Below are 27,963 nucleotides of genomic sequence, written 5' to 3'. Positions count from 1 at the left end.
CTCAGCTTTCTCAAATTTTATCATCACATGGAAAAGGTATGTAAATAAAATTAACTTCTTTCTAACAAAATAGTTAATAGCTTTACAAATTTTTAGAAATGTGTTTTGTAAACAAAGAAATATAATTGAAATGTCTTAAATCTTTGCCACAGATGGTACTTTTGTACAAGCAATTTGCACAAAGAACTAATGTAGACTCACTCCGGTTTATTCAACAATTTGAGATATGTTATAGAATGCTCCACCAGAGCAGAGCTATTTTTAAGCAAGCAATCCAATCAAAGTCCTGTTAGCATAGTGCCAGTGTACAGCCAGTGACTGAAAGAGTCTGAATAGTAAACACCCATAAACCAAGCCCATAGAGAAAACCAAACCAACAGTCCAGCCAGTGTACACTTACACTGCATCAACACTGGGACAGAATTACAAGTGGCTCAGAACAGCCCTGGACTGACTTATATGTTGGATTCTGGTAGGCATGGCCTCATCAGAGAATGCTCCTGGTGACAAGTACCACAGCAGTCAACAGTAATGTTGTGTTAACTACTCAGTTTCCATATTGATATCAGGTACCACCACTACAAACCCCCCCCCCCCCCCATCACCCTCCCTCCTCCAACCACGCCATGACCACCAGGTGAGAAGGAGCAGGTGGTGTGTGATCCAGTGGAACTGCCACTGGAATAAGACAATGGATACACATCAATGTGTAAGTCTGGGGGCAAGATGCATCCTGGTAGAAGTTGTGTGAGCCACCACAGGACTGCAGTGTCTACCAGGTGTGGAGAAACAGGTGGCTGCTGATAAAGCAAAGACAAGGTTGACTTTGAAGGCATCACAAAAGTTTGTAGGCAAAAGCCACCATATATATTTTGGGCCCATGGCGGGCAAAGATCATCGCATGGATCCAGGTTGATTGGGATCTTAATTCACAGGCCCACACAGGGCACCAATGGAAGGAAGAGGTGTTGGCAATGATACAAGCCACCAATGGGTGCAGTGTGTCCAAGTGGGTGCGATTATGGTGGCCCTGAAGCCACTCCTCCAGGCTGCATCCTTTGATCATGGTGGACCAGTAAGTTACCAGACAACTACATAGGGAATTGGGTGCAGTGTTAGGCATCATTTTGTTGCAGATCTGGGTCCTGACAGTCCAGGCAAAACATTCCACATGAATGTTGCAGGCCAGGTGAAAGGACACGGTATGTTTGTGGACACAAAAATTGTTTGAAGTCACAGGATATGAACGTCATTCCGTTATAGGAAACCAAAGTGTGTAGTGTGCCTTTGAGGGCAAAGATCTTTTGCAGATCCATAATAGGAGCAGCACAACAGCCCTTGGACATTTGGAACACAAAAGGAAGTGAGGAGAAGAATCAATCGCAACCAGTCACATGAAGCTCAAAAACAGTCCTGCAAAATCAAGGTGGATATGCTCCCATGACTCCACAGTGTCAGGCCACAGAGAGAACTGCTGGGAGGTGCAGTTCGATGTGTCTTACAGGTGGAATATTGGGGGATAAGGCCCGTCATCATGCCTAGAAAGAGAGGAAGGAATGAGGACATGGCAATGGTCCTCTTCTGAGACTCAAACAGAACCCCTTGGTTTAGGTACATTTGATTTCACCATTGCCAGTAACGGAAAAAATCAGGGCTGGCCGATGTGTCTAGCCACCCGTTTTGTACAAAGTGAGTGAAGTGGTGTAAGACCAGGTCCTTCTCAGTGGCAGTGATGATGTTACATGGTGTTAACGGGAAAACTGAAATGGACGTATGCATATCTGAATCAAGATGGAAACACACCAATTTGTGTTAGTAAAGAGCTGTGCTGAGTCTCATGGGGAATCGGGACAGTGTATCCCCCTTTAGTGTGTAGCATCACTGCCAACACTGTATAGAATAATGAAAATGGAACAAGTACAGCATGCAGCGCTGGAGAAGATGGGTGGGTCAGTCTGGTAACCGATGCTTAGAGCAAAAGATGGTGAGTAAAGGTTAATAGTCCTTGACAAGATGATATTTCTGTCATTAAAAGAATAATTTAAATTTCTGGGCTACATAGGTGATATTGAGGGCTCTTTCAATTTTAGATTTTGGAGTAGAGTTTCTGGGAGGCGTATAAGATCTTAGAAGCCTATGCAATAGGGCATGCGGTGTCATTGGGGTACTTATGGAACAGGACTGTGCCTATACCATGGAGGGAAGGGAGTGGACACACACTGGATGCTACTAACAGTGGCAGGTGAGGGGTATATGTTGTCAAGCACAGTGCCCACTGAAGGCATTCTTTGCAAGCCTAGGAAGCTTGTTGGCAGCAAGGTCAACATTCAGAACATGCGACTTGGCATCATAATTGGTTCAATTTCAGTTAGGTTTCAAAGAAGCAGTCTTAATAGTTGATCTTATCCAGGAAAACTTCTACGGCTTTTACCTGGGTGGCTGCATGTTGTCAGTCGCAACATAATCTACTGTTGGCTTAAGTTCATGGGCACAGAGTTTGAACTCCAAATACATCACGGACACTGCATTAAAGCATATTTGCAGATTCCATTTGAGTCCATTTGCTGTCAGTCTCTGGAATAAGAGTTTGAAGTTGTGAACGTATCCCTATGGAGTCTTACTGTAACCAAGATATCATCATGTTGCCATACTAAGCGTTCAGTAAGCTTGTGATACTGCATGTGGGGGAATTTGAAAATACACATCTGCGAATAACTTACTGTGGCCTCATTTTGCAAGGTCATCTGAGGTTAGTAGGAGGTAAGCTTCCACTTCAGTTTGTGCATTTATCATGACCTTAAAGTGACTGTATTGTCAAAGTTCTACTGGGTTTCTGTACTGTTACTAGAGCGGTGGCCCACTGACCATAGAGAATAACCGAATGGGCAATGACATCTTCACGAGTAAGTCTGTCTAGTTCTGTTCTGAGGGCGTCCTTTGGAGCCAGTGGCACCGTGCGAGTTTTGAAGAGGTGTGGGTTAGGTGTCACCTTACGAGTGGCTTGATATTCAAAGTCAGTTGCATTGCCTAACCCAGATGAGAAGTTTTGAGCATATTTATCACAAAGAGTGATGGTGCATGGTGCAAGGTCCTTTGGATCACATGCCACATAATGCTTCATGAACCATAAACCCCAACGTGTGGAAAGAGTCTACCCTAAAGACACTGTCCACTTTGAGATCAGTTACCACACGAAAATTTCCTGGATGAGTGACTTGGGTGTTTTAAGTGGGTAAAACTGAAAGTTTCCAAGCAAGGATACCTGATGACATTATAGGCCCAAAGGTCTGGCTTGGCTACCTTTAAGGGTGGTGAACCTAAACTTGTTTCATCTCCACAGATGGGGCATGTTTGCAGGAGAGCTGCTGAAACCTATCTCTTACAAGCATTCCTTTTTTACCAAGCCCTTGACGTGTTACACACCAAAGTAAGCATGTGTTGTGGGCATGGTGAAAGAATCAATTCTTTACAACTAGGCAATGGTACTGCCATTAATGTGGTCCATGGCCACTGGTGTGGTGGTTGATAGCGGCATCTGGGCCATGGAGAAGGTGAGGGCCGCACTACAGATGGCATGACATCCCACATAGCAAGCCACAATGTGTAACTGCAATCAGTGGCAATAAGTGCTCTGTTCTTCACTTTGTTCATTAGGGGATGAAAAAGTTGTAAAAATGAGTGGTACAGAAGACATACCTGCCTCATTCACTAATGCTTGCTCTCCCTGTAAAGTTACTGCTGGTAGTTCTTCATAGTTCTACATTGTTTGCATTAAAAGTAGTAGTAGTTATAGTTGCTCCATGGTTAAAGAGCCACACTCTCACCTAATCAGAAAATGTTCAATGTCTGATTTGCGTGTGCCACAGATCCCAAACACATAAAGACAATCTACACTCAAAATTAACAAAGCCTCATCCCAGTTTATTTAACAAATTGACATAATGCTCGTTGGAGCAATACAAGCTATCTATAAGTAAGCAATCCAACCGAAGTCCAGTTTTTACAGTGTCAGAGTCCAGCCAGTTAGTAACAGAGTCTAAAGAGTAAACACCTATAAACTAAGTCCATAGTGATAACCGAATTAATAGACCAACCAGCACACATTTCCATTGCATAAACACTGTGATAGGATTACAAATGGCTTACAGGGAACTCTTTGAGTCAAGGTCGCATGTTCAGTCTTTAGTAAGGCTCATTTGAAAGTGTTGTGTAGCAATTATGACAGGAAAAATATTAGCTACTAATGAATCACCATGTGCACCAAGAAAGTAAAGTCCAAATATGAAAGTTAGAAGTGACCTTTTACTATTGCCCAAAGTAGTCAATCATTGGTTCCCATTTGTCCTGTCCGCTGCTCGTGGTCTCGCGGTAGCGTTCTCGCTTCCCGAGCACGGGGTCCCGGGTTCGATTCCCGGCGGGGTCAGGGATTTTCACCTGCCTCGAGATGACTGGGTGTTTGTGTTGTCCTCATCATTTCATCATCATCCAGGACAGTGGCGCAATTGGACTGAGCAAAGATTGGGTAATTGTACGGGCGCTGATAACCACACTGTTGAGCGCCCCACAAACCAAACATCATCATCACCCATCTGTCCTGTTGTTGACAGCACCTGAAATGACCTCATAAAACAATAAACAGTTCTTTCAGATTCCACAGCGTTTTCAAGGGAAGGGTTGAAGGTAAGAACACAACAGGAGTTATCCCTGCAGTTTCTTTCTGACCTAGCCTTTGGCCTTAGTTTCATATTGCCTCTCACTTCATGTCCCCTGTTCTTCATATATCTCACTATAGTCAGCCAAAACAACATCTCAGCTCAACCAGGCTGTAGCACTAGTACACTATAGCCGTGTGTATGTAGATAAGCAGTGTTACCATGTTCCAGTTCTTGTTTAGATGCCAACCATTTACTCGATACTTGCATTATACAATATGTGATTATTTTTACTCATTCCTTTAAAAATATTCGAAAATTAGTTACTTAATATACAAACAGAGGCATCAGTCATACCTTTGGCTCAATAAATATGTGAAAAGCATTTCATAAGAACCAGTGATAAAGAAAAATAACACAAAAGCTTCCAGTTACAGAATATTCATAATTAGTTGCAGGCAAATTGGTAGATATGATGCTCATGCGCAGTCAAAGAAATGATGACAATTTCAGAAAAATTGGACCATTTATTCAAGAGAAAGAGCTTCACAAACTGAGCAAGTCATTAACATGTTTATCCACCTCTGGTCCATATGCAATCAGTTATTCAGCTTGGCATTGATTGACAGAGTTGTTGGATGTCCTCCTGAGGCATAGAGTATGCAATTCCATCCAATTGGATGTTAGATCATCAAAATCCTGAGTTGGTTAGAGGGCCCTGCCCATAATGCTTCAAATGTTCTCAACTGGGGAGAGATCTGACAACCTTGCTGGCCAAGATAGAGTTTGGCAAGCTTGATGACAAGCAAACTCTCACTATGTGCGGGAGGGTGTTATCTTGCTGAAATGTAAGTCCAGGATGGCTTGCAACAAAATGGAGCATAGAATATCACTGACATACCACTGTGCTGTAAGGATGCTGCAGATGACAGCAAAGTCATCTTGCGATGAAAAGAAATGGCACCCCAGATCATCACTTCTAGTTGTAGGGCTATATTGTGGGTATCAGTCAGGTTGGTATCCCACCACAGTCCAGAGTGGTGTGAGACATGTTTTAGGCCTGGAATCTCACTGACTGGAGTAGAATTGTCTTCAATGAGTTCTGCTTTGAGCCCCAATTATTATGATAATCACAAGAATCTTTGGTACATTAAACGTGATGGCATGTTGTGATTGGTGCTAATCTATGAACACTGACAACTGTGGGAATGACTTCTAGATTACTTTCCATATGTGTATTAGAAGAAAAACAATCACTTTGAAAGAGAAAAGCCACTGCTTCTTCTCTTATGCTTCTCAGCTAATGGTTTTATGTCATACTTCAAACAAAGCATATACATTGCACAAACCACTATTGGCTGTCTATATACTGGATAAATCAAGATCTCTTTAATACAGACATGAGAGTGATGTGGAATTTGCAACCCTGATTCTGATAAATTGTGAAAGAGTTTTTGAATACTTGTGGATTTTCAGTTTGCTTTGCACACTCTGCTGCAGCAGCAACACACCATCAGCCCTGATGACAACTACCAAGCAGAGTAGGACTTTAACTGTGCTGTGTGCTGCTAAATCATGGCACCCACTAATAACAAATTTCATGCTACATTAAATATTGATAACACACAAAATCTCTGTGTGGCACTGTTGTAGCTGGTGATCTCTTACTGAGCTTTGATACCACATCATGCTCTTGGCTGTACAGCTTGACTATTTTTCCGTTGTTATCTAAGACATTATGAAATGATAATATATGAGGGCATATGCTGAAGAGTAATGCCTGCAAACTTTTTGTGAGAAATCTTTTAAAACTTTTAAATATAACAAATGTTATTAACATTCTACAACTTTATTCTTCACGTCTAAATATTTGCAGCCCTCTGCCGCTGCAGGTCTCTGAACTGTAGCGTGTAACATGGCAGTGTGTAACGTTAACTATGTTGGTGTGTGAGAAACAGTGTGCTCTAATAACGTTTTGGATTTGAAGAGTTCATCCTCACATGGAGAACCCTCTCCTTCAGCAGACCACACATGACTGCTGTGACAGCTGCAACAATCCAATGCCTTGAGTTCACTGTCATTGATCTGCCTCACAAACTCAAACAACACATCCGAAGACTTCACTTATAGTAATGAATCAATGCAAGCAGAGGTGAAGCTGTGCTTCATCAACAAAGTCAAACATTCTACAGTGGTGGTATCAACAAAGTTGTCTCTCACTGGAAGAAATGTGTTCATTGTCTGGGTGACTATATTGAGGAATAAATATGTAGAGATGAAGAATAAAGTTGTTGACTGTTAACAACAGTCATTTCATTTATAAAGCTTCAAATTCTGAGGTGTTACTTTTCAGCATGCCTTCATAGGTAAGTTCGATAGGGCAATCAAATGACTGGTGATTGTTTCTTTGTATGACATTTTCATTAGTAGCAAAGTATACATTAAATGTGAAAATAGTTCCTGAACCAAAATTTAAGCAGTGATACTTGATTCTCATAGGAACTGTTGCATCTCACTTAGTACACTTTACAGTTCACTTCATTTTACCAGTTTCCTAATCAATAGCATATCACTACCGACAGACACAAATGGTATTGGCTAAGGCCTTACCACTAACAGGATTAATTTTGGTACACTACTTTCTTTCATAAAGGTATTTTGAAGAGGGTTTTTTTTTCTATTAAGCCCTTAACTATGAGGAGGGGTACAAGTTTTTACATTATGATGCAGATGACTGAAAATTCATTTGTTGCATTCATCTGTATTTCACAGATTGAAAGCTGTGTCACTGAAAACTGGCTTACCAAGTGCAGATGGAGCAGTGGCACGCCAAGTGGAAAGGTGTCTTTGCCCGCCAGGCTACACGGGATTATCCTGTGAAAATTGCCAGTATGGATATGCTAAGATTGGGTCAACATTACCTTATGATGAATTTGGATATGAATGCAGGAAATGTAATTGTAATGGACATGCAGCTACGTGCAATCCTGTTACAGGAGAATGTTTGGTAAGTCTATGAAATATTATAGCTCTTAAAATACCCATAGGCTACCTTCACATTGATTAATGCTCTGTCTAGCTTTCTTTTCCATTTTCATCAAATATTTTTGGACTGATACACAACAATGGAAAATGAAACAACAATAACTGAGTGGGAACTGTGCTACTCACTGAATGTAGCACACGGATACCACGTGTTAGCCAGGCATGGAACATGAAACGGAGGGGTAAAGCACGGTAACAATGTAAAAAAAAAGATGTCCAAATAGTAAAGAATTCCTTTACTGGTGTGTTAACAGGCACAATTAACTGCAGAACCCCTTTACTTTGTAAGATGCCACAAAAATGTTTACGAACAAAAGCTCTCAATCTAGTCGGTGCAGTAATCCCCACCGTCCATGTACGGGGAATCAGTTCACACAATTTTTTAAGACAAAATGAGAAAGACCATTAATGTTCTCGAAGTGTGGTAAATAGGCCTAATCTAACACTGTGATCAAGGAAATATGCAAATACAAATAAATGAACTTTGAGGTACCTTAAGTGTATCTGATCTAACACAGTTACCAATCACAAATAAACGTGAAGTACAGTGGGAGAAGCTAATCTAAAACAGTGATCAAAGCAAAATGCAATATGCAATATACAAATAAGCACACTTAATGTACCACAAGGTGAAGCTAATCTAGCATAGTGACTAAAGAAAATACAAATAAACGAACTTGAGGTGCCATAGGTGAAGCTTATCCAACGCAATTGGAGATTTCAGTCTATAATGGATTCATGCATGCTGCTGTGCTGCAGTGGTCTGCATATAATAATAATAATAATAATAATAATAGGAATAAAAACATGTGCGATCTTGCCACACTAATTATAATTTAACAGGCTCCACGAAGTGGATACTTCATGCTCAGAACATGATTTCGTAAGGTAGGTGTTGAATAATGTTTCCCTGAAGTACGGTATCAGTCTTGCCTGCTAGTTCTCCATTGGCATCACAGGAAAGTGCAGTGTTATTCACTTTATAGACACACAAAACACAAGCACCACTGATGTCTTTCATGGGTTGTGTCTCAATCTGGTAGCACTACAGAAAGCTGTTTAAGTCCTGATAATGAGATAACTTGAACAGAGACGTAACATGAGAGGAACATTAAATGGACTGCACTTTTCCTGCGGACAGTTCAGTGTTGGCGAGACAACCCTGTCACACGCTTTACGGCAGGACCCTACGCACTGTGGCAAAGAAGCACGCAGCAGAGGAAACTCTTGTCCTCAGATGCATACATTTTGTGATGTGGATTTTTGTCAGACAACAAGTTGTCATCTACTACAGCATGAGATCATCTGCTAGAGCAGATGGGTGGCGGGCACAAATTCCACCTCCCTCACCAAAAATTTTGCCATGCAAACATATTCACACTTTTTTGTGCAGAAAGAGACAGTGATAGTGGAAGAGAGAGGAGACAAGTGTTGGTGGGATGTACTGCAATAAATGGGAGAAAAAGGAGACAATGGGAGAGAGAGACATATATAGATAGTGGCAATGAGAGGGCAAGGCAAGATAAACTGGATAATATGATTTAGAATGTTGTGTATGAAAAAGAGTGTGAATATGTCCGTATGTCAAAATTTTTTGTGAAGAAGGCAGAATGAGGACTGAGGCAGCTGGTTTGTCAGAGTCTTTCAAAAAGGGACATTTTCACCTTTTTGTGCCCTGACATGAGCATTTTTCTGCTGCTTAGTACAGTAGTGAACTTACATCTAACAATCGTGTGTCCAGTAATCTGTATGTTCCCCACTCTGCGTACACAGCCTATTCCTCTCAAATAACACCAAGTTTCATGTATTCTGTGAGACATTGTAGAGAGATGTAAGATTTAGCACAAGACCTAAGTTCAAAATATAATGACCAGGAATTTTATGTCACCTCTCCTCATCCAGCCAGCCAAATACTGGCATCTTTGCACCTTCATATCCTCCTCGACATATTGTTGAGCATCACAAAAGTTATGCTTACACATAAAAACTGTGTATCCAGTCAATCTGTTTTTGCACTACCATGCCTTTCACAGAGATCTATGCAGCTTCATGTCTTCCTTGACATCTTATGGAGCATCAGAGAAGTTATACTTCAAAACATTTCCTCAACACTTTTGCACAATTCTTTGTTAGTGTTGTACAGACACTGAGCCACAAGGGGTCCAATTATACCCCATAATAAACGGTCTGGCATGGAAAGGTCTGGGCTATATGGTGACCCTTTTAACTGGGATAGATGTGCTAAACCATACTCAATTCAGCAGCCACGAAATTGTGTATGGAGGAACTTTAATTGCCCATGATCCACGAGTCCCTTGTCTTCAAGCTGAGGTATAACCACCTTTGTAACATATCCAAATAAGAATTTCCATTCACCTACCCTTCAAAAATTATGGTTAGGACAGATATTGTGATTGCATCCAAGCCAATATCATAACATGTGGCAAGCTCATTTTCAACTCTTGCTTTTCCTAGACCATAAAACCACACTTGTTGTTTGTGAAGTGTGACAGAGTGCACATTCTTCTGAAAATAATGTTCTTGAGTGAGACAGAATTTGGGGGTGGGAGAAGGGATGATTTTTAGGCTGCAACATGCTGCTGCATGTAATTCCAGGTAATTCATTCAGAAACTTTAGTCAGAATTCTTTCACATTAAAATGTGTTTTTAATGTGGTCATGCATTGTTCAGTACAGAACAGCTTCTCTTCTACAAATGCATTCTATTGAAGACTGTTCCATTAACTGGGTATGGTGGCATGTTTTCTCTCACATTTTCTTACATATATTATGTGGCCTTTGTCATTTATTGACACAATAGCATGTTTCTCCAAGTCAAGCTTGTTGACTGATGAATCTCTAGTCTATCTGCTGTGAACTGTTGAAAAATCATGGTTGAACACACCTGTATTACCCAATTTTGATTCATTTTCAGTCATTAACAGAGCATCTTCAGGTGTATTAATATCATAATCAGAAGTGTGACAACTTATAACTATAATGAACCATCATGGCTCAAGCCAGCATCTCCATTTGGCTGTAAAACATGACCATGTATTGCGTCCCCTAACTGTGTGGCAAAGTACTTGACAGTCAACTATGACACATCTGTGTGCAACTATGATTTTTAAACTTTTTCTTTTTTTACAAAGTAAAAGGAAGTAGAAAACAAACTATTTTTCGTATGACCTAAGATCCCCACCTCAGCCTCCTCCTTACCCCTACCACACGGTTCTCTCACTCATCATGTGCTGCTGTTCCCAGTCTGGCTTCAGCTGCCAGAGACTGATCACGAGTGTGTGAATTGCATTTGCACATGCACATGCGTGCGTGCGTGTGCCCGTGTTTTTGTCTATTTACCAAAAGCTCACATTCTGGCAGTCTTTTCGTTTTGCCTGTCTGCGACAGCACCTCCGTTATATGGTGAGTAGCAACTATCCTTTTCATGATACTGTAACATTCCATCCTGAATTTTCCATGTTTGATTTTGACCAAAGATCAGAGTAGATTACATATAAAATGTGCAGCTATAAGACTTCAGTCACAAGTTGCACTGCATTCTTACAATGCAATAGTTGCAACTTGATAATACGAAAAAGAGTAACCCTGAGCCACATAAGTTTTTTATTCCATACACAATGTAGTGAGTCATTCACTGTAGTAAAGTAATACAGTAACAGGCAACCATTACATTCATCAGAATTAATTTATGTTACAGTATTGTTTGAGTTTTATTTATTTATTTATTTATTTTTGAGCATTTAATTCTTTATCTGCTGATTTCTTACCTTTTTGCATGCATCCCTGTTTTCTTAATTTCTTTCACGTTCCAACTTGCAATGTTTACACTGAGGAATGGGTAGTAGCTTCTTTCTTGGTAGAACTCTAGTAGTTCATTTCTTAATTCTCGTTCATAATACTCAGGCTGAAAATGAACTGAACACAACTGTGCAGTTTTCACATTCACTTTCTCCACACATTTGCACTGTAGTATCCACTGAAGTTGCAAAGTGCTCATCTTTGGTAAAACTGATCAGTAAGGTTTGTCATCTTTCGAACAATATCAATGTGCTGTGCTATGGCACAATTACAGTGACCCTTCCTCATGACTGATATGAAATGAATTATTTTCCTTGGATACAAACCGTGACTTCCATGTTCTGCTGAATGCACAATCCCTCTATCCTCTACTTGAATCACAAAGTACCAGGGCATATGGGAATTTGTTGCTTGCTGGGGGCAAAAATAGTGTACCTCATTTTTGTATACCATATTAGTATCCTCCCCTGAGAAAGAGTGATCCTGTACTAGTGCATGTGTGTGCTCTCAGTGTGGTGTTGCTGTGCATGTTTGCTCGAATTGGTCGCCACCTGCATCAGTGTGGGCCATCCGCTAGGGGCCGCCTATGGGAGGCGTGCGTGCAGCGCATTCTCAGCCATGCCATCTGCTGATGAACTGCGCATATGTACGTGCAGAGCAGTGCTGACTGACCCCCTCTGTGTTTATTCAGTTGTCCTGCTCACCTCAGTTGGGGATTCATGAGAGGCTTATTTCCGTTATTGTTCAGAGGTTTATGAATAAAGCCATATTTGTGTTACTTGGATTGGTTTCATGTATTACTTGGTTACTACACGATTGGCGACAAGACTGGGATGGTTTCCACGTGTGCAGTCTCTATGTGCAGTTTCACCAAGTTAGTCATTATGTATGCTGTGCTTCCTGCTCCGATTGAACAGCTTACTTTGGCAGTGATTACTATGTTGGCTTCCATTAACAGACAGGGTACTATTCCACCAGTCCATCCACCCACTTTACCTCCATATGATGACTCAGTCAAGGATTGGGAAGCTTATGAAAAAAGACTGAGACAGCATTTTTTGGCTTTTGGTGTGACAGATTCATATTTGGGCAAAGCCTTCTTCCTCTCATGAATTCCACATAAAATCTATCACTTTCTGTGACAGCTGGCCCCTTTACAAGAACCAGCTGCTCTTAATTTTGATCACATGTGCTGTTTATTGTCCAAATACCATTCCAAACAAACACACGTCAATGCAGCACAAATTGAATTCTACCGATACGGCAAGAAATCAAACCAGTCATACAGTACACGGGCAGCTGAACTTCATAGCCTTAGGTGTAAGTGTCAATTCTTTACTGATACCCATAATGATTCTCATGCAGACACTCTGTTTGCAGAAGTTTTTCAAATTGCACAATATTCTGAAGATTCTCAGGCAACAGGTGACCAAACTGAAGCATGAGGCAATGTGGCAGTAATGTCATAAGATGTGCTCCCTAAGACGACAGATGGCTTGCACAAGGAAGCTGCAGTGGTTGCAGTAAACATGCAGGCCCGGCGCCGCTGTCTCCAGCAGTCACGACCACCACAGGGCCGTCAGCGTTCTCTGTTTCCATCTTTTCCTTTCTTTTTTGTCCAGCATGAATGTTTCACATGCCCTAAGAATTGGGCTACTCATAGTGGTTGCCAGAAGAAATGCTACATTACCTCTGCGGGTCATTCTCCAAAGGTTGCTCAGGACATGGAGAAGAATATAAACTGCGTGACTCTAATGCTTGTAACTTCTCCCAAGTTATTTATCGAGTTCATTGTTTTTTTCGCCAAGTGCTCCAGCCACAGACTGATACAAGTGCTGCAGTGTCATTATAGAATTCTACAATTTATAGCATCTTCTTCTTACAAGTCAGTGGTTCATTCCATTATGTTTTTGGTGGTTGCTGATGCTGGTGTCTAGAACTTTTCAGGATGGATGCATTTCACGCATTTGGCTTTTCTATCATTGACACAGTTCACCATCAGAGAAACGTTGCCTCTGTGGCAACTTCAACACTACTGTCAACATGCAGTCAATTGTGGATACATATCCTTATCCATGCCAAGAGGAACTGTTGGCAAAAATGTTGGATGGCCAGTACTTTTCTAAAATTAATTCATTTGATGTGTATCTGCATGTTTCTGTGGACAAAGAGCCTCGGTGAGTTCTGATTTTGAACATTGCTTTTGGTCTCTCTCTATTGCACCTTCCTTTTGGTGTGGCGGCTAGTGCCCCTGCTATTTTCCCATGATTTTTGGAGCAATTGACTATGCCTATCCCGGGTCGCATTAGCTACGTTCTCTCTGGACAAGTTTTAGTGACTGACACTTCACAGTATGGCCTCAGTGCAGTCCTAGTGCACGGATATGCTGACGGCTCCAAACAACCTGTTGCTCTCACCTCTAAATCGCTCCCTCCAGCCCAGAAGCATTACTGTCTGTTGGAAAAAAGAGGCTCTTCCCGTAGTCTATGCTCTCCGGAAATTTCATATTTTTTATTATGGCTCCAAGTTTCACCATATTACTAACCATAAATTTCGGTTTCCTTGTGTAACCCTTACACTTCCTTACCTGACAAGGCAGTAAGCTGCCCACAATTCTGGGCACAGTTCACGTCTCGTTACAATTACGAAATCCACTTTCGACCTGTGTCTAAACATGCCAATGCAGACGCCCTGTTACACCTTTCTGTGGGTCCTGATCCTGACTTTTATCGTGAAGAATTGCTTTGATTCATTCTTGATACTGAATCACAGTCCACAGTCTAGTGTTTCCCAATTACGAGCAGTCTAGTGTTTCCCAAATACGAGCTCACACATAGCAGCTGCCATTGCTGCCGACGCATTTCTCTACCAGGTGGTTTGGTTTGTTCAGCAGGATTGGCCAGATAAACTGCCAGGTCAGGCTTCAGACCCCCAGTGCAACTATTTTTTCCTTACAGTATCACATCCATGTTTTTGACAGTGTTTTGCTGGTGGCAACAGAAGTTGTCTCTCCCAGAGTAATCATTCCCACCATGAGTTTCTACAACTTTTCCACCACAGCCACTAGGGAGTTTCATGCACTAAACTGTTAGCTAGGAGACATGTTTTCTGCCCATGGACTGATGGCAAAATTGTCCATTTTGTAGCAGCTTGTGAGCAGTGTGTCCAACAACAGGCAGCTCGCAGGGCATCCCTGGCCCTCTTGTCCACTTCTCTGTCAACAATGGGAATGCACTCACGTAGACCTTGTGGGTCCCTTCTCGAACTCCTATTGTGTCTCGGTTTCGGAGGCATTTTCCGAGTTTCCTTACATTCTCCTGCGTGTGTCGACATCTGCTGAGATCCCAACTCGTACGCTTTTGAGGGTGTGTTCTATTAAGGTGTTGTCTAGTATCTTAGTTTCCCATAAAGAGTTTCCGATAATGGGCCTCAGTTCATTTCTCAGGCCTTTCAACTGTTTTGTTCCCTTCACGGCATTCATGTTACAACTCCACCATTCCACCCTTAGCCAAGTGGCAAGGCAGAACAGCTAGAGCATATGTTCAACTCCAAAATGAAAAATTTTGTTGTGGATTCTTCACTGGATGAAACCTTTCTCCGTTTCCTGAGCACCTATCATTTCATGCCTATGGGGGTGTAGAGCCCAGCTGAGTTGCTCTACGAGCTGCAACCACACATGATCCTCCACTGTCTGTGACCTGCAGCACACCTGCCACAGTTTGGTTTGTCTGGCCATTTTGCGCAAGGAGTGCCAGTGTGGACTTGAGAGTTTGGTCACTGGCCCATGTGGATACCAGTCACTCTTATCTACCACCAGGGATGCTGTCGTGACGAACACCCGATGTGCATGTGGTGCACCGCTTTGATCTGTTGCGTGCATGCACACTGCTGGAAGTTACCGGTTCACAGATGCAGCTGCAAACATCGCAGCCCACCGTGCCACCCTCTGTCTCGAGCCTGTCATCGCCTGCTGTAGAGGCTGCCTCCTCCACGTGCAGTGTCCTACACTGCTCCCAGCTTCAGCTCCATTGCTTCAGCCTGCTGTTCTGTTTGGGCCACCTCCACAACCACCCTCACGATCATCGTTTTAGTCATCATTACTGGTGGGTCCAGTCCCATCTCCTCCACAGTGGGACGTGCCTGGTGATGGCAATGCAGAGATGGCAATGGTACCCTCCTCCCCGATGCTGTCATTGGCCACCGCCTGGGCCCACCACCCCTGGGCATCCCTGCACGTTGCAGCCCTATCCTCTGGTTTCCACCCGGCACATTGTCCCCTGCCCCCTCCTCCCTCCATCAGCACTAGCTAATCCCGCTCCAAATGTGACGGATGTCTGTCTCGTTGGGCTGCTGGCGTCTCCTCCGTCACCTAGGTGCCCACTTTACATGAGGGAGGAGTGTGCTGTACCCTGCTACCAGCACGCTCGAGAGTTAGTGTGCAGAGTGTGGTGTCGCCGTGCATACGTGCTTTAATCGGCCGCCAACTGAATCAGCGTGCACCAGCCATTAGAGGCCACCTGCTGGAGTGGTGAACAAGGTGTAGCCTCTGCCACACCATCTACTGGCAACTCGTGCATATACATGCACAGAACAGCAAGGACTGACACTCTCTATGTGCATCCAGTTGTACTGTGTCTTGTTAGATGGGGATTCATGAGAATCTTATTTCCTTTATTGTTCAGAGGCTCATGAATAAAGCCACATTTGTGTTATGTATGCATGAGCATTGTCCATCTGAGAAATAACACCATGATTCTGATGCACGAGAAGTAACACATGGCAACACAGGATATCTGTGATGTTTACTCAATCAGAGTTTCCACAATCACTACTAGCCGTGACCTAAAGACTTATCCAATAGCTCTCCACACAGTGCTGCCAGGAGTAACACTGCTGTACCTCTCAAAAATATTGGAAGAATGGGGACTCTCGCCAGGTCGATTTTGAATCAGATTCAGGAGGTGAGGCTAACGTGGAACCTGGGTTATTCATCAAAAACTAGAACATGATTGATAATTTCTGAATTTTTTGGCTGAAGAAGATCGTGATTTGAAGGTCTTACATTACTATCGTGAAATTAACACGATTTTCAGAAGATGTAACCACTACCCTCTTCAGTGTCTGTTGAAAGTGTTTTTTCATATGCCACAATGGCAAAGCTACCAGAGTCAAATATGTTGTGATGAAATATTTGAAGAAAGAATTGTTGAGAAAAATAACATAAAAGCAACAAAATGTATTTGTGTGTTATACGTGACAAAAAATTTAACCAGTAAATATTTATGGATATAAAAATTATCTCCTGTTGATACATCTTTTCATTCATGAATAGTGATTACATACTTTATTTTCATAAATGAATAATTATAAGAACAAATATTTTTATTTTTCATCATTCAAATGAATTTTGCTCATCTCCGTATAATAAGTACGTTTGGTTACCAGTGTGACAACTATCTGATTTGGCATGCACCTTACACTGTAAAGGACCATACATCACTCCAAATGTGTCACCTACTGAGACCAAATCTGTGAAGAAGATTGATGGCAAAATCATCAGTTGAGATGGAAGATTTTGTATTTGCGTATCACCTTGTAGCTCGCACTGAATGCAGGGGAATAGATATTTTTAATTTATAAATTACGTTCAAAAATTGTTCAACAGAAATGAGCTCTACATCTTTGTTATATGTTTCGTAGACCAGTAGGTGCTTCCAGCATTCACTTATTTTGTACAATGTACTCGAAGCAAAGCAAAACATCTGCTTTACAAGAGCATCTCCAGTTACTGGACAGGAAAGATATATATTGACAATCAAAAATGTTTCTATTTGCAGTCCTAAAAGGGAAAATAGTATTTATGCTCCAACAAAGTTACTGGATCTAATAAGTAGTTACTTGCACAGTAAAGATAGCCTTAATTATTTTACAATACTTACATGTGCAATAAGAACATAAATACTATTACGGATTTTTCTTGCCATAAGATTCATTAACATTTATTTTTTGTGTGTACCACTGTTTGTAAACAAAAAAATGAATAAAACTTACAGTCAGTTGTTTTGTGTGTTGCTGTAGGCATGTGAACACAATACAACAGGAGGTCACTGTGAGATATGTGCTGATGGTTACTATGGAAATCCAGAACAAGGAACACCTGCCGATTGTCAACCATGTGCATGTCCACTTCTGCAACCAAGCAATAACTTCAGTCCTACATGTGAAGCACATGGCAGAGATGATTATGTTTGTACCAGTTGTCCCATTGGATATGCTGGCAAGCATTGTGAGATGTTAGTTTATCTTTGTATTATACAGCTTAAAAGGCTAGTAATGGTGCTACATAGAAAACATAAAAATGAAAAATATATGTAGATGGAGTATTTTAATGTTATTCCTAATGTGCTTTATTACAGTTTTTTATGAACATCTTTTCTCATTTTTACTGTACCATTTTGAGCTAAGCTTCTGAGCGACTTACCAAGACTCCGTTCATCACCTTTCCACACATTTTGTATCCATTATTCTTGTAGTTGGTTGCACTGACGGTCTAGGGGTAGTCTCTTTGATTATTAATCAAACCATCCTTGGTCCTGGGTTAGAAATCCACCACCGCTGAAATTTTGATTAATAATCAGCATTGGTGGCCACAGACTTCCACCATAAGAAGTCACCCTCATTCTGCCAATGGCCTTGTAAAAGAGGTTCAGTGAAGTCTCTTGTCTTTGGGCTAGGATATTGCCCCTAAAGGCAGAAGAATCAGAAACGATCAACGATGTGAGGATGCAGAAGGCAATGGGAACCTCTGCATTAAAGACATGTAACGTGTATCCACAGGACATGTGGCCTGTAATTGAAGAAATGTCATATGATCTCTCCATTGGCAAAAGATTCCAGAGTAGTCCCCCATTTGGCTCTCTGGGAAGGACTGCCAAGGAGGAGGTTACCATGAGAAAAAGATTAATTAATCAAAGAAAGGATAACGTTCTATGGGTCATGGTGTGGAATGTCAGCAGCTTGAACATGGTAGGGAAACTAGAAAATCTGGAAAGGGAAATGCAAAGGCTCAATCTAGATATAGTAGGGGTCAGTGAAGTGAAGTGGAAAGAAGACAAGGATTTCTGGTCAGATGAATATTGGGTAATATCAACAGCAGCAGAAAATTGTATAACTGGAGTAGGATTCGTTACAAATAGGAGGGTAAGGCAAACAGTGTGTTACTGTGAACAGTTAAGTGATAGGGTTATTCTTATCAGAATCGACAGTATGCCAACACTGACAACAAGACATCACAATATGAAGATGAAGAGATAGAGAAAATATACGAGGACACTGAAAGAGTAATATGGTACATAAAGGAAGATGAAAATCTAATAGTCATGGGAGACTGGAATGCAGTTATAGGGGAGGGAGCAGAAGAAATGGTTATTGGAGAATATAGTCTTGGGACAAGGAATCAGAGAGGAGAAAGGCTAATTGAGTTGTGTAATAAATTTCACCTGATAATAGTGAATACTCTGCTCAAGAATCACAAGAGGAGGATGTATACGTGGAAAAGGCTGGGGTGATACTGGACCATTTCAGTTTGATTACATCATGATCAGACAAGAGATATCAAAATCAGACACTGTGTTGTAAGGCATACCCAGGAGCAGATATAGATTCAGACCACAATGTAGTAGTGATGAAGAGTAGGATCAATTTTAAGAGATTAATCAGGAAGAAGCAATACACAAAGAATTGGGATACAGAAGCAATAAGGAATTGTGAGATATGCTTGAAGTTCTCTAAGGCTACAGATACAGAAATAAGGAATAGCTCAGTAGGCAGTACAGTTGAAGAGGAATGGACATCTCTAAAAAGGACAATCACATAGCTGAAAAGAAAAACGTAGGTACAAAGAAGGTAACTGCTAAAAACCCTGGGCAACAGAAGAAATACTTCAGTCGATTGATGAAAGAAGGAAGTACAAAAATGTTTAGGGAAATTAAGAAATACAGAAATACAAGTCACTGAGGAATGAATAAACAGGAGGTGCTGGGAAGCTAACATGAAATGACTCATGAAAAATGTGAAAAAATCGAAAAAGAAGTGATTGTCGGAAGGACTGACTCAGCACATAGGAAAGTCAAAACAACCTTCGGTGGCAAGGGTGGTAACATTAAGAGTGCAATGGTCATTCCACTCTTAAATGCAGAGGAGAGAGCGGATAGGTGGAAAAAGTACACTGATGACCTCTATGAAGGGGAAGATTAGTCTGATATGATAGAAGAACAAACAGAAGTTGGTTCAGAAGAGACAGGGGGAAATGGCAACAAAACAATCATTGTGTAGATCAAGAGTCTGGTGACATACCATGTGACTTTCAGAGAAGTATCATCCACACAGTTGCGAAGACTGCAAGAGCTGGAAAACCGAGCGAGGTGGCGCAGTGGTTAGCACACTGGGCTCGCATTCGGGAGGATGACGGTTCAATCCCATCTCCAGCCATCCTGATTTAGGTTTTCCGTGATTTCCCTAAATCGTTTCAGGCAAATGCCAGGATGGTTCCTTTGAAAGGGCACGGCCGATTTCCTTCCCAATCCTTCCCTAACCCGAGCTTGCGCTCCATCTCTAATGACCTCGTTGTCGACGGGACGTTAAACACTAACCACCACCACCTCCAGAGCTGGAAAGTCTGAGAATTGTTGCACAATCAGCTTGACAGCTCATGCATCCAAGTTGCTGACAAGAATAATATACAGAAGAATGAAAAGAAAATTGAGGATGTCTTAGATGATGATAAATTTGGCTTTAGGAAAGGTAGAGGCACGAGAGAGGAAATTTTGACATTGTGGTTGATGGTGGAAGCAAGACTAAAGAAAAAATAAAGACACATTCATAGCATTTGTCGAACTGGAGAAAGAGTTCGACAACATAAAATAGTGCAAGACGTTCGAAATTCTGAGATAAACAGGGATAAGCTATAGGAAGAGATGGGAAATATACAATATGAGCGGATGGCAAGAACGAAGTGCTTGGATTAATTAGGGTGTAAGACAGGAATGTAATCTTTTGCCCCTACTGTTCAATCTCTATATCAAAGAAGCAAAGATGGAAATAAAAGAAGGGTGCAGGATTGGAATTAAAATTCAGGGTGAAAGGATATCAATGATATGATTCTCTGATGACATTGCTATCCTGAGTGAAAGGGAAGAATAATTACATGATCTGCTGAATGGAATGAACAGTCCAATGAGTACAGAATATGGATGGAGAATAAATAAAAGAAATACTAAAGTAATGGGAAATAGCAGAAATGAGAACAGCGACAAATTTAACATGAGCATTGATGGTCAAGAAGTAGAAGTAGTTAAGGAATTCTACTACTGAGGCAGCAAAATAACCAATGATGGACAGAACAAGGAGGACATCAAAAGCAGGCTAGCACTGGAAAAAAAGGGTGTTCCTGGCCAAGAGGAGTCTAGTAGTATCAAATATAGGCCGTCATTTGAAGAAGAAATTTTTCAGAATGTACAGGGCTATTACAAATGATTGAAGCGATTTCATAAATTCACTGTAGCTCCATTCATTGACATATGGTCACGACACACTACAGATACGTAGAAAAACTCATAAAGTTTTGTTCGGCTGAAGCCGCACTTCAGGTTTCTGCCACCAGAGCGCTCGAGAGCGCAGTGAGACAAAATGGCGACAGGAGCTGAGAAAGCGTATGTCGTGCTTGAAATGCACTCACATCAGTCAGTCATAACAGTGCAACGACACTTCAGGACGAAGTTCAACAAAGATCCACCAACTGCTAACTCCATTCGGCGATGGTATGCACAGTTTAAAGCTTCTGGATGCCTCTGTAAGGGGAAATCAACTGGTCGGCCTGCAGTGAGCGAAGAAACGGTTGAACGCATGCGGGCAAGTTTCACACGTAGCCCGCGGAAGTCAACGAATAAAGCAAGCAGGGAGCTAAACGTACCACAGCCGACGGTTTGGAAAATCTTACGGAAAAGGCTAAAGCAGAAGCCTTACCATTTACAATTGCTACAAGCCCTGACACCCGATGACAAAGTCAAACGCTTTGAATTTTCGGCGCGGTTGCAACAGCTCATGTAAGAGGATGCGTTCAGTGCGAAACTTGTTTTCAGTGATGAAGCAACATTTTTTCTTAATGTGAAGTGAACAGACACAATGTGCGAATCTGGGCGGTAGAGAATTCTCACGCATTCGTGCAGCAAATTCGCAATTCACCAAAAGTTAACGTGTTTTGTGCAATCTCACGGTTTAAAGTTTACGGCCCCTTTTTCTTCTATGAAAAAAAACGTTACAGGACACGTGTATCTGGACATGCTGGAAAATTGGCTCATGCCACAACTGGAGACCAACAGCGCCGACTTCATCTTTCTACAGGATGGTGCTCCACCGCACTTCCATCATGATGTTCGGCATTTCTTAAACAGGAGATTGGAAAACCGATGGATCGGTCGTGGTGGAGATCATGATCAGCAGTTCATGTCATGGCCTCACGCTCTCCTGACTTAACCCCATGCGATTTCTTTCTGTGGGGTTATGTGAAAGATTCAGTGTTTAAACCTCCTCTACCAAGAAACGTGCCAGAACTGCGAGCTCGCATCAACGATGCTTTCGAACTCATTGATGGGGACATGCTGCGCTGAGTGTGGGAGGTACTTGATTATCGGCTTGATGTCTGCCGAATCACTAAAGGGGCACATATCGAACATTTGTGAATGCCTAAAAATACTTTTTGAGTTTTTGTATGTGTGTGCAAAGCATTGTGAAAATATCTCAAATAATAAATTTATTGTAGAGCTGTGAAATCGCTTCAATCATTTGTAATAACCCTGTATGTTTGGAGCACAGCAATGTATGGTGGGGAAACATGGACTGTGGGAAAATCAGAACAGAAGGGAGAATAAGCATTTGAGATGTAGTGCAACAGACAAATGATGAAAATCAGGTGGACTGATAAGGATGTCCCGCACAGAATCGGGGAGGAAGTGAAAAATACTGACAAAGAGAAGTGATAGTCAATCAGTGATGTCTACATTCATTTATTCAATCACACATTGTGTTCCACAAATTCCATAATAAAAGGGACCCTTCAAGGACATGAACAAGTGAAGTTATGTATAAACAGGGAAAAGGAACCACTGTAGGGAAAGCACACTAACACCAAATTATGACTAATGCTTAACAATTCATATCAGTAATTATGGAGATTACTTCTAGATTACTTTATAGATGGATTTGAATATTACAAGAAAAGCAGCTACTTTGGAAAAAGCCCTATGCTTCGTAGATCACTCAGCTGCTGTCTTTGTTTATTACTTCAAACAAAGCATTTCTGTACTTTTACACAGAACACAATCTGCTGCCTAAATACTGGAAAAGTCTAGATTTCTTTAATACAACCATGGGAGTTAAGCAGAATTTACACCCCTATGTCCAAATATGATAATTATATGAGTGGTTATTAAGTTTCTCTATTACTCTGTTTTTGAACATTTTATTCTGAACCATAGATATGGATGCATAAGGAGCATCATTTCAAATCATATTATGCCCAGCAATGGACAAAATCTAACATGCCCATCAACCTAAATCACCATACACCAGAGTAAGTGAAGCAAAAAAGATTGATGTGCATAATTTGCTACATAAAAGTTTTGGGAATGAACAGAAGAACATAAGAGATTTACATTTCAATGCCAGCATCATCTGTTCAGTTGCTATGGTAAATGGCAATGAGGCAGAAGTTAGTACCCATGTCAACTTGTAGTTGCTTGGGAAAAGGAGGAGGACTGGATCCCATTTCAAGAGAAACCAACAGGATGGCCATTATTAACATTCTGCAAATCCAAATGTTTAACCAGAAGATTTAGATTTTGGTTTAACATTTTTTAAATAATAACAAAAACATGCATTTAAATAATATAGTATACCATAAAAGGTGATCAAGTCATTCCTTCTCATAAGTCTCCCCTGACCTGTGGTTCTGGGTGACTTTCCTGAAATCTCCCACTTTTCCTAGACTTCTCCAGTCCTTTTCCTTCACCCCTCTTCCTTCCCCTTCAACCCTTCTACCTGAAGAAGGAGCCACTGGCTCTGAAAGCTTGCCTAATTACAACCCTCTTTTATGTGTGTGTTCTGCCGCTGCTTGGTGAGTAGATTTTTTATCTATCCAATTAAACTAGTACATCATTAAAGAATTGCAGTGGAAAGACATTGTGAATTGAATATCAAAATCGTAAATGTGAATATTTTTATTCTTTAATAACATGGTTTTCAATAATAGTTTAATATAAATCCTATTAAAGTCAATTGGCAGCAAGGAGGACATTACGAACACTCGACATATTAGAATGTTTATTGTGAAACATTTAATATTTTGTTAAAGGATAATGTTCTTCTATAATAATAACAAAATAATTGATTAGGTATGTATTTACCTTAGGGTCTTTCCATATCAAATCACCCAATAAAAAATAAATTTTACACCCACCTCCTTAGATTTTCATGAAATTTGGCTCAAATGGTTCTAATACCATCCTGACAACACCTGCAATTTTTTTTTGCTGTATCTCTTATAGTTTTTTTTATAAATTTTTAGAGTTTTTATGTTTTGCGGTTTCCGAACCTTCGCAAATGGTAAATTTAATTTGTATTCAAAACTTTAAAATTGCTTATCTTAAAAACTCTTTTAGATAACATCATGAATTTTTGCAGCAAGTTTATTTATTATACATATTTGAAGATAAAAATGATACTATTAAAATATATTAATATTTTCTATGAAAAAAAATATTTGTATTTTTTTTTTTTACGGACGTTTTGTTTTAGAAGAATTGCAATATCTAGAGTCTCAGACCTGATAGAATGCTCAAATTTGTTTTAATTTACTCTTAAACATATAGGCTACTTGATAAAACAAAAATAATGATGGCTTTTTAACATGTTTATTAATTATAATAGATTACATTAGAATTATGTACAAAGATAGTGTACTTACGACACTTATGTATAACCCAACTGATTGCTTGAAACATTGAATTTTTTGAGTAATTTTGTCTTTTTAATAAACATTAATGCTGATTCAAACTGTTTTTCCACTTCATCCAAGAGCTTTCAGTTCTTTTGATACAGTCTTTTTTGAAGTAATACATTCTTCCAGTGCCGCTTGATTGAGGTGCGTCTACTACACAGACTATGTGCTCCAAAGGCACTATGCAAGAATCTTCTCTTTCAGGCCAATAAAATGATGCAGCTGGTCCTGAAGGATGTAGAAATAGAATTTCTGCATCTTCTTCATCATTGAATATTGTTTTTACCAGTCCAATGTACCAGTTACCATCATAATTTGCAGCCACATAGCTATTTATGGATGGTTCAACACGAACCCAATCAGAAGAAGAATGGAAAGAAAAGACTAAGGAGGGGTTTACACTATCTGTAGTCCTTCTAATTTCAAGGTTGTTTGTTGGAAGTGGTTTGAAGTTATGAAAACTTCTTGTTCCAGGAATGGTTCGGGTTGCTGAAAAACGTTTTCCTAGTTTTAACCGTAGCAAATCAGCTTCTTTTTTGTCAATAAAGTGAAAATGAATGTTTTCAATATTTTTTTCACAAAACTTGTACACATCGATTGCTGTCATTATTTGTTCTTCGTCTGAAAGCTGTAGACTGGATTTCCTTAAAATTCTTTTAATAGTTCCTCCTAGGCCATCACAAATTGACTTCCCATGACTTGTTGCAAAAAAAGAGTGCTGGGCCTTCAAATTAAAGTCTCTCAAGTGTTCAGTCAAATTTTTAAAACTGTTTCTATTTTTGTACTGCCCAGCACAACCATCTATAAAGTAGTGAACTTAGTCAATGTCAGTATGATGTAATGACAGCCACTTTGTAATTTCTTTTTGTACAAAGTTAACAAAACCAGTGTCATGTTCTTGGTCATCACTAATAAAACAGTGGTTGGAAACAAAAACATTGTTTTCCTCATTTCTTAGAAAAACTCCAACTGGGTGTAGAGTACAACCACCTCTATTCCAGTGGTAACTTTGGATCTCATTTTGTATAACAAAGGAATAATTTTCACTGAAATCCATCACAATAATTGCTGTTTTGGGTGGTGGGTCTTCTTTCAATCTTTTAAAGGCTGCTGATTGGGATTTTGCTATTCTGTTTGATCATTTCTGCCCTGTCTGTGTTAACCCACTGACTGATTACAATTTCTTCTTCTAAATCATAATCTTCACTTAGTTTTTCAGTTAAGTACTCAGTTAGTGCAGTAATTGCAGGACAGCTGTCGCAATGATATAGCATGCGGTTTTGGTTTTCCGTGTTGCACACAAGCATCTTAATTAGGTCTTTATAAGATTCTTCAATTTTCACAGCATCCAGTAATAGTTTAACATTCTGGTGGATACTGCATGCACATACAGTGTGTGTGCCTGCAGCACCAGCAAGGATACACCATTTAGGTCTCAAGAAACAAAATTTTGAAAATCGTACTTCTACCTTGGGATTCTTCCATTTGAAAGAATAATAGAGTTCTCTCAAGTTACAAAAAATGAGTCTTTTTTGCATCTACACATTTTTTTGAACACTTACTTTGTCTTTTGTTCCAGGTAGCACTCTGGAACTTTCATCCTTTTGATAAAAATCTGTTACAAGTCTTAATGTATTTTCAGAAAGAGTTTTACCTTGTTTGGACCAGGAGTTTCCAAAATACCCTTTTCAGATTTTAGCTTTCTAGCTTGTCGCACCATGTACTCACTTACATTAAATTCTTTCATCACTTTATTTTGACTCCAAGAATCTGGAGCGAAGGTCAGAATCTGGATTTTTCTAGACCTCCCAACAGATGAAATCTTCTCTTTCATAAGAGAAATCATTACATCAAAATCCTTTGCTTTCTCAACCACACTTGTATCTTCTTCGTCATCATCAGAACATGGTGCATCATATTTTAATGCTTTTGAAACCGCCTTTTTTGCAGTCTTTTCAATACTGCTAACCTTCCTTTTAAAATAAGACCCTTTACTTTGTTCTGACAAGCCATGAAGCTTTATCGGTGTTAAACCTAAATTATCAAGAGCAATGTTTGTTTGTATGAGGGATTCATTTCTGGATTCCAGTGATTCTAATTCAACCATGACGTCATCATCTGTTTCACTTTCATTGACTTCAACTCTAAATTTTTACTCACAAAAGTTACGGCATTTTGATCAAAGCTTTTGTCCAGGTTTTATGCTAATATTTTTTGTCAGTAATTGTTTAGGAAGATCCAAGCCTACACTTCTCAACGATATTTTGATGGGCTTTTTGTGTTTTTTTAGTGGGTCTACACATGTTGTTTGATACTTTTCAAAAACATTTAAAAAGTAGTAGCTGTGGTGTGAACATATATTCTTAAATTCACACAGATTAATTCCAGATCGTAAGTGGATCAAATCTTTTTCTTCCTCACTCAATTCAGATACCAGTTGTAACTTTTTTGAAGGTGTGTAGGTTGTTTGGAAACAGTCAGATTTTTTAAATAACCCTACGCTACAGGTTTGAATATCTGACATACTGATTTCACTTTTGGTCTGATTACTGTTCTGGTTACTTTTATAGAATATTGGAAAAGAATCTCTGTAAACTAAGTCACAGTACTTACTGAAAGTTTGAATAAACTTAATAAAATACTATCCAAGCACTATTTAACACTGTAATAATTTTTTACTTCAAAACACAGGAGTAACAAAACAAAATCCAAGCGTACATTGTTACTCCAAGAAGACAAAAACTTATTTTCGGTGTCTAAGTCACTTGGCACTTTTTATTTTTAAAATATAATTAATATTATTTTAAAAATTAGATAACTATTAAACAGGTTAAAAAGCCAACATAATTTTTCTTTTATCTAATAGCCTATACAATTAAGAGTATTTTAAAACAAATTTGAGCTTTCTATCAGGTCTGAGACTCTAGATATTGCAGTTTTTGTAAAACTAAACATCCGTTAGCTAAAAAAAATAATAAAAACCTTGTAAATTTTTTTTCATTTGGAAGATTTTAATATATTGTTATGGTAATTTTTTTTAACATTTAGATATAATACAGAAACTTATTCCAAAGTTTCATACTGATATCCTGAGTATTGTTTAATATACAAATTTTTTTAGTTGTGAGGACACGTTTAAGTTACGATTTCCAACTGCTGAAACAACGCCAAATCTAAAAACTTTAAAAATTTATTAAAATAAACTATAAGAGATAGAGCAAAAACATTTTACAAGTGCTTTCTGGATGATGAAAGAAGTAATTGTACCAAGTTTCATCAAAATCTGACATGGCTGGTGTCAAGACCTGGGTGACTTGACATGGAATGACCCCTTAATGATCATTTTTATTTGTATATTTTACAATTATTGGATCAAAGTGTATGAAGTTCAACA

At 39.9% G+C, this 27,963-nt stretch overlaps 1 protein-coding gene across 1 annotated transcript in view; it reads left to right on the top strand.

Annotated features, from left to right (window-relative positions):
• The window catches only part of LOC126088492 (laminin subunit alpha-1), a 717,591-nt gene that overhangs the window by 48,032 nt on the left and 641,596 nt on the right, over window positions 1-27,963 (top strand). Inside the window, exons 7-8 of the mRNA XM_049906633.1 lie at window positions 7,425-7,659; window positions 17,594-17,808. Coding sequence (XP_049762590.1) covers window positions 7,425-7,659; window positions 17,594-17,808 — 450 coding nt within the window. The remainder of the gene's footprint in view (window positions 1-7,424; window positions 7,660-17,593; window positions 17,809-27,963) is intronic.

This window comes from Schistocerca cancellata, chromosome 6, assembly GCF_023864275.1.
Source record: "Schistocerca cancellata isolate TAMUIC-IGC-003103 chromosome 6, iqSchCanc2.1, whole genome shotgun sequence".
Classification (NCBI taxonomy): Eukaryota; Metazoa; Arthropoda; class Insecta; order Orthoptera; family Acrididae; genus Schistocerca; species Schistocerca cancellata.
This window is presented reverse-complemented; position numbering and strand designations above follow the sequence as displayed.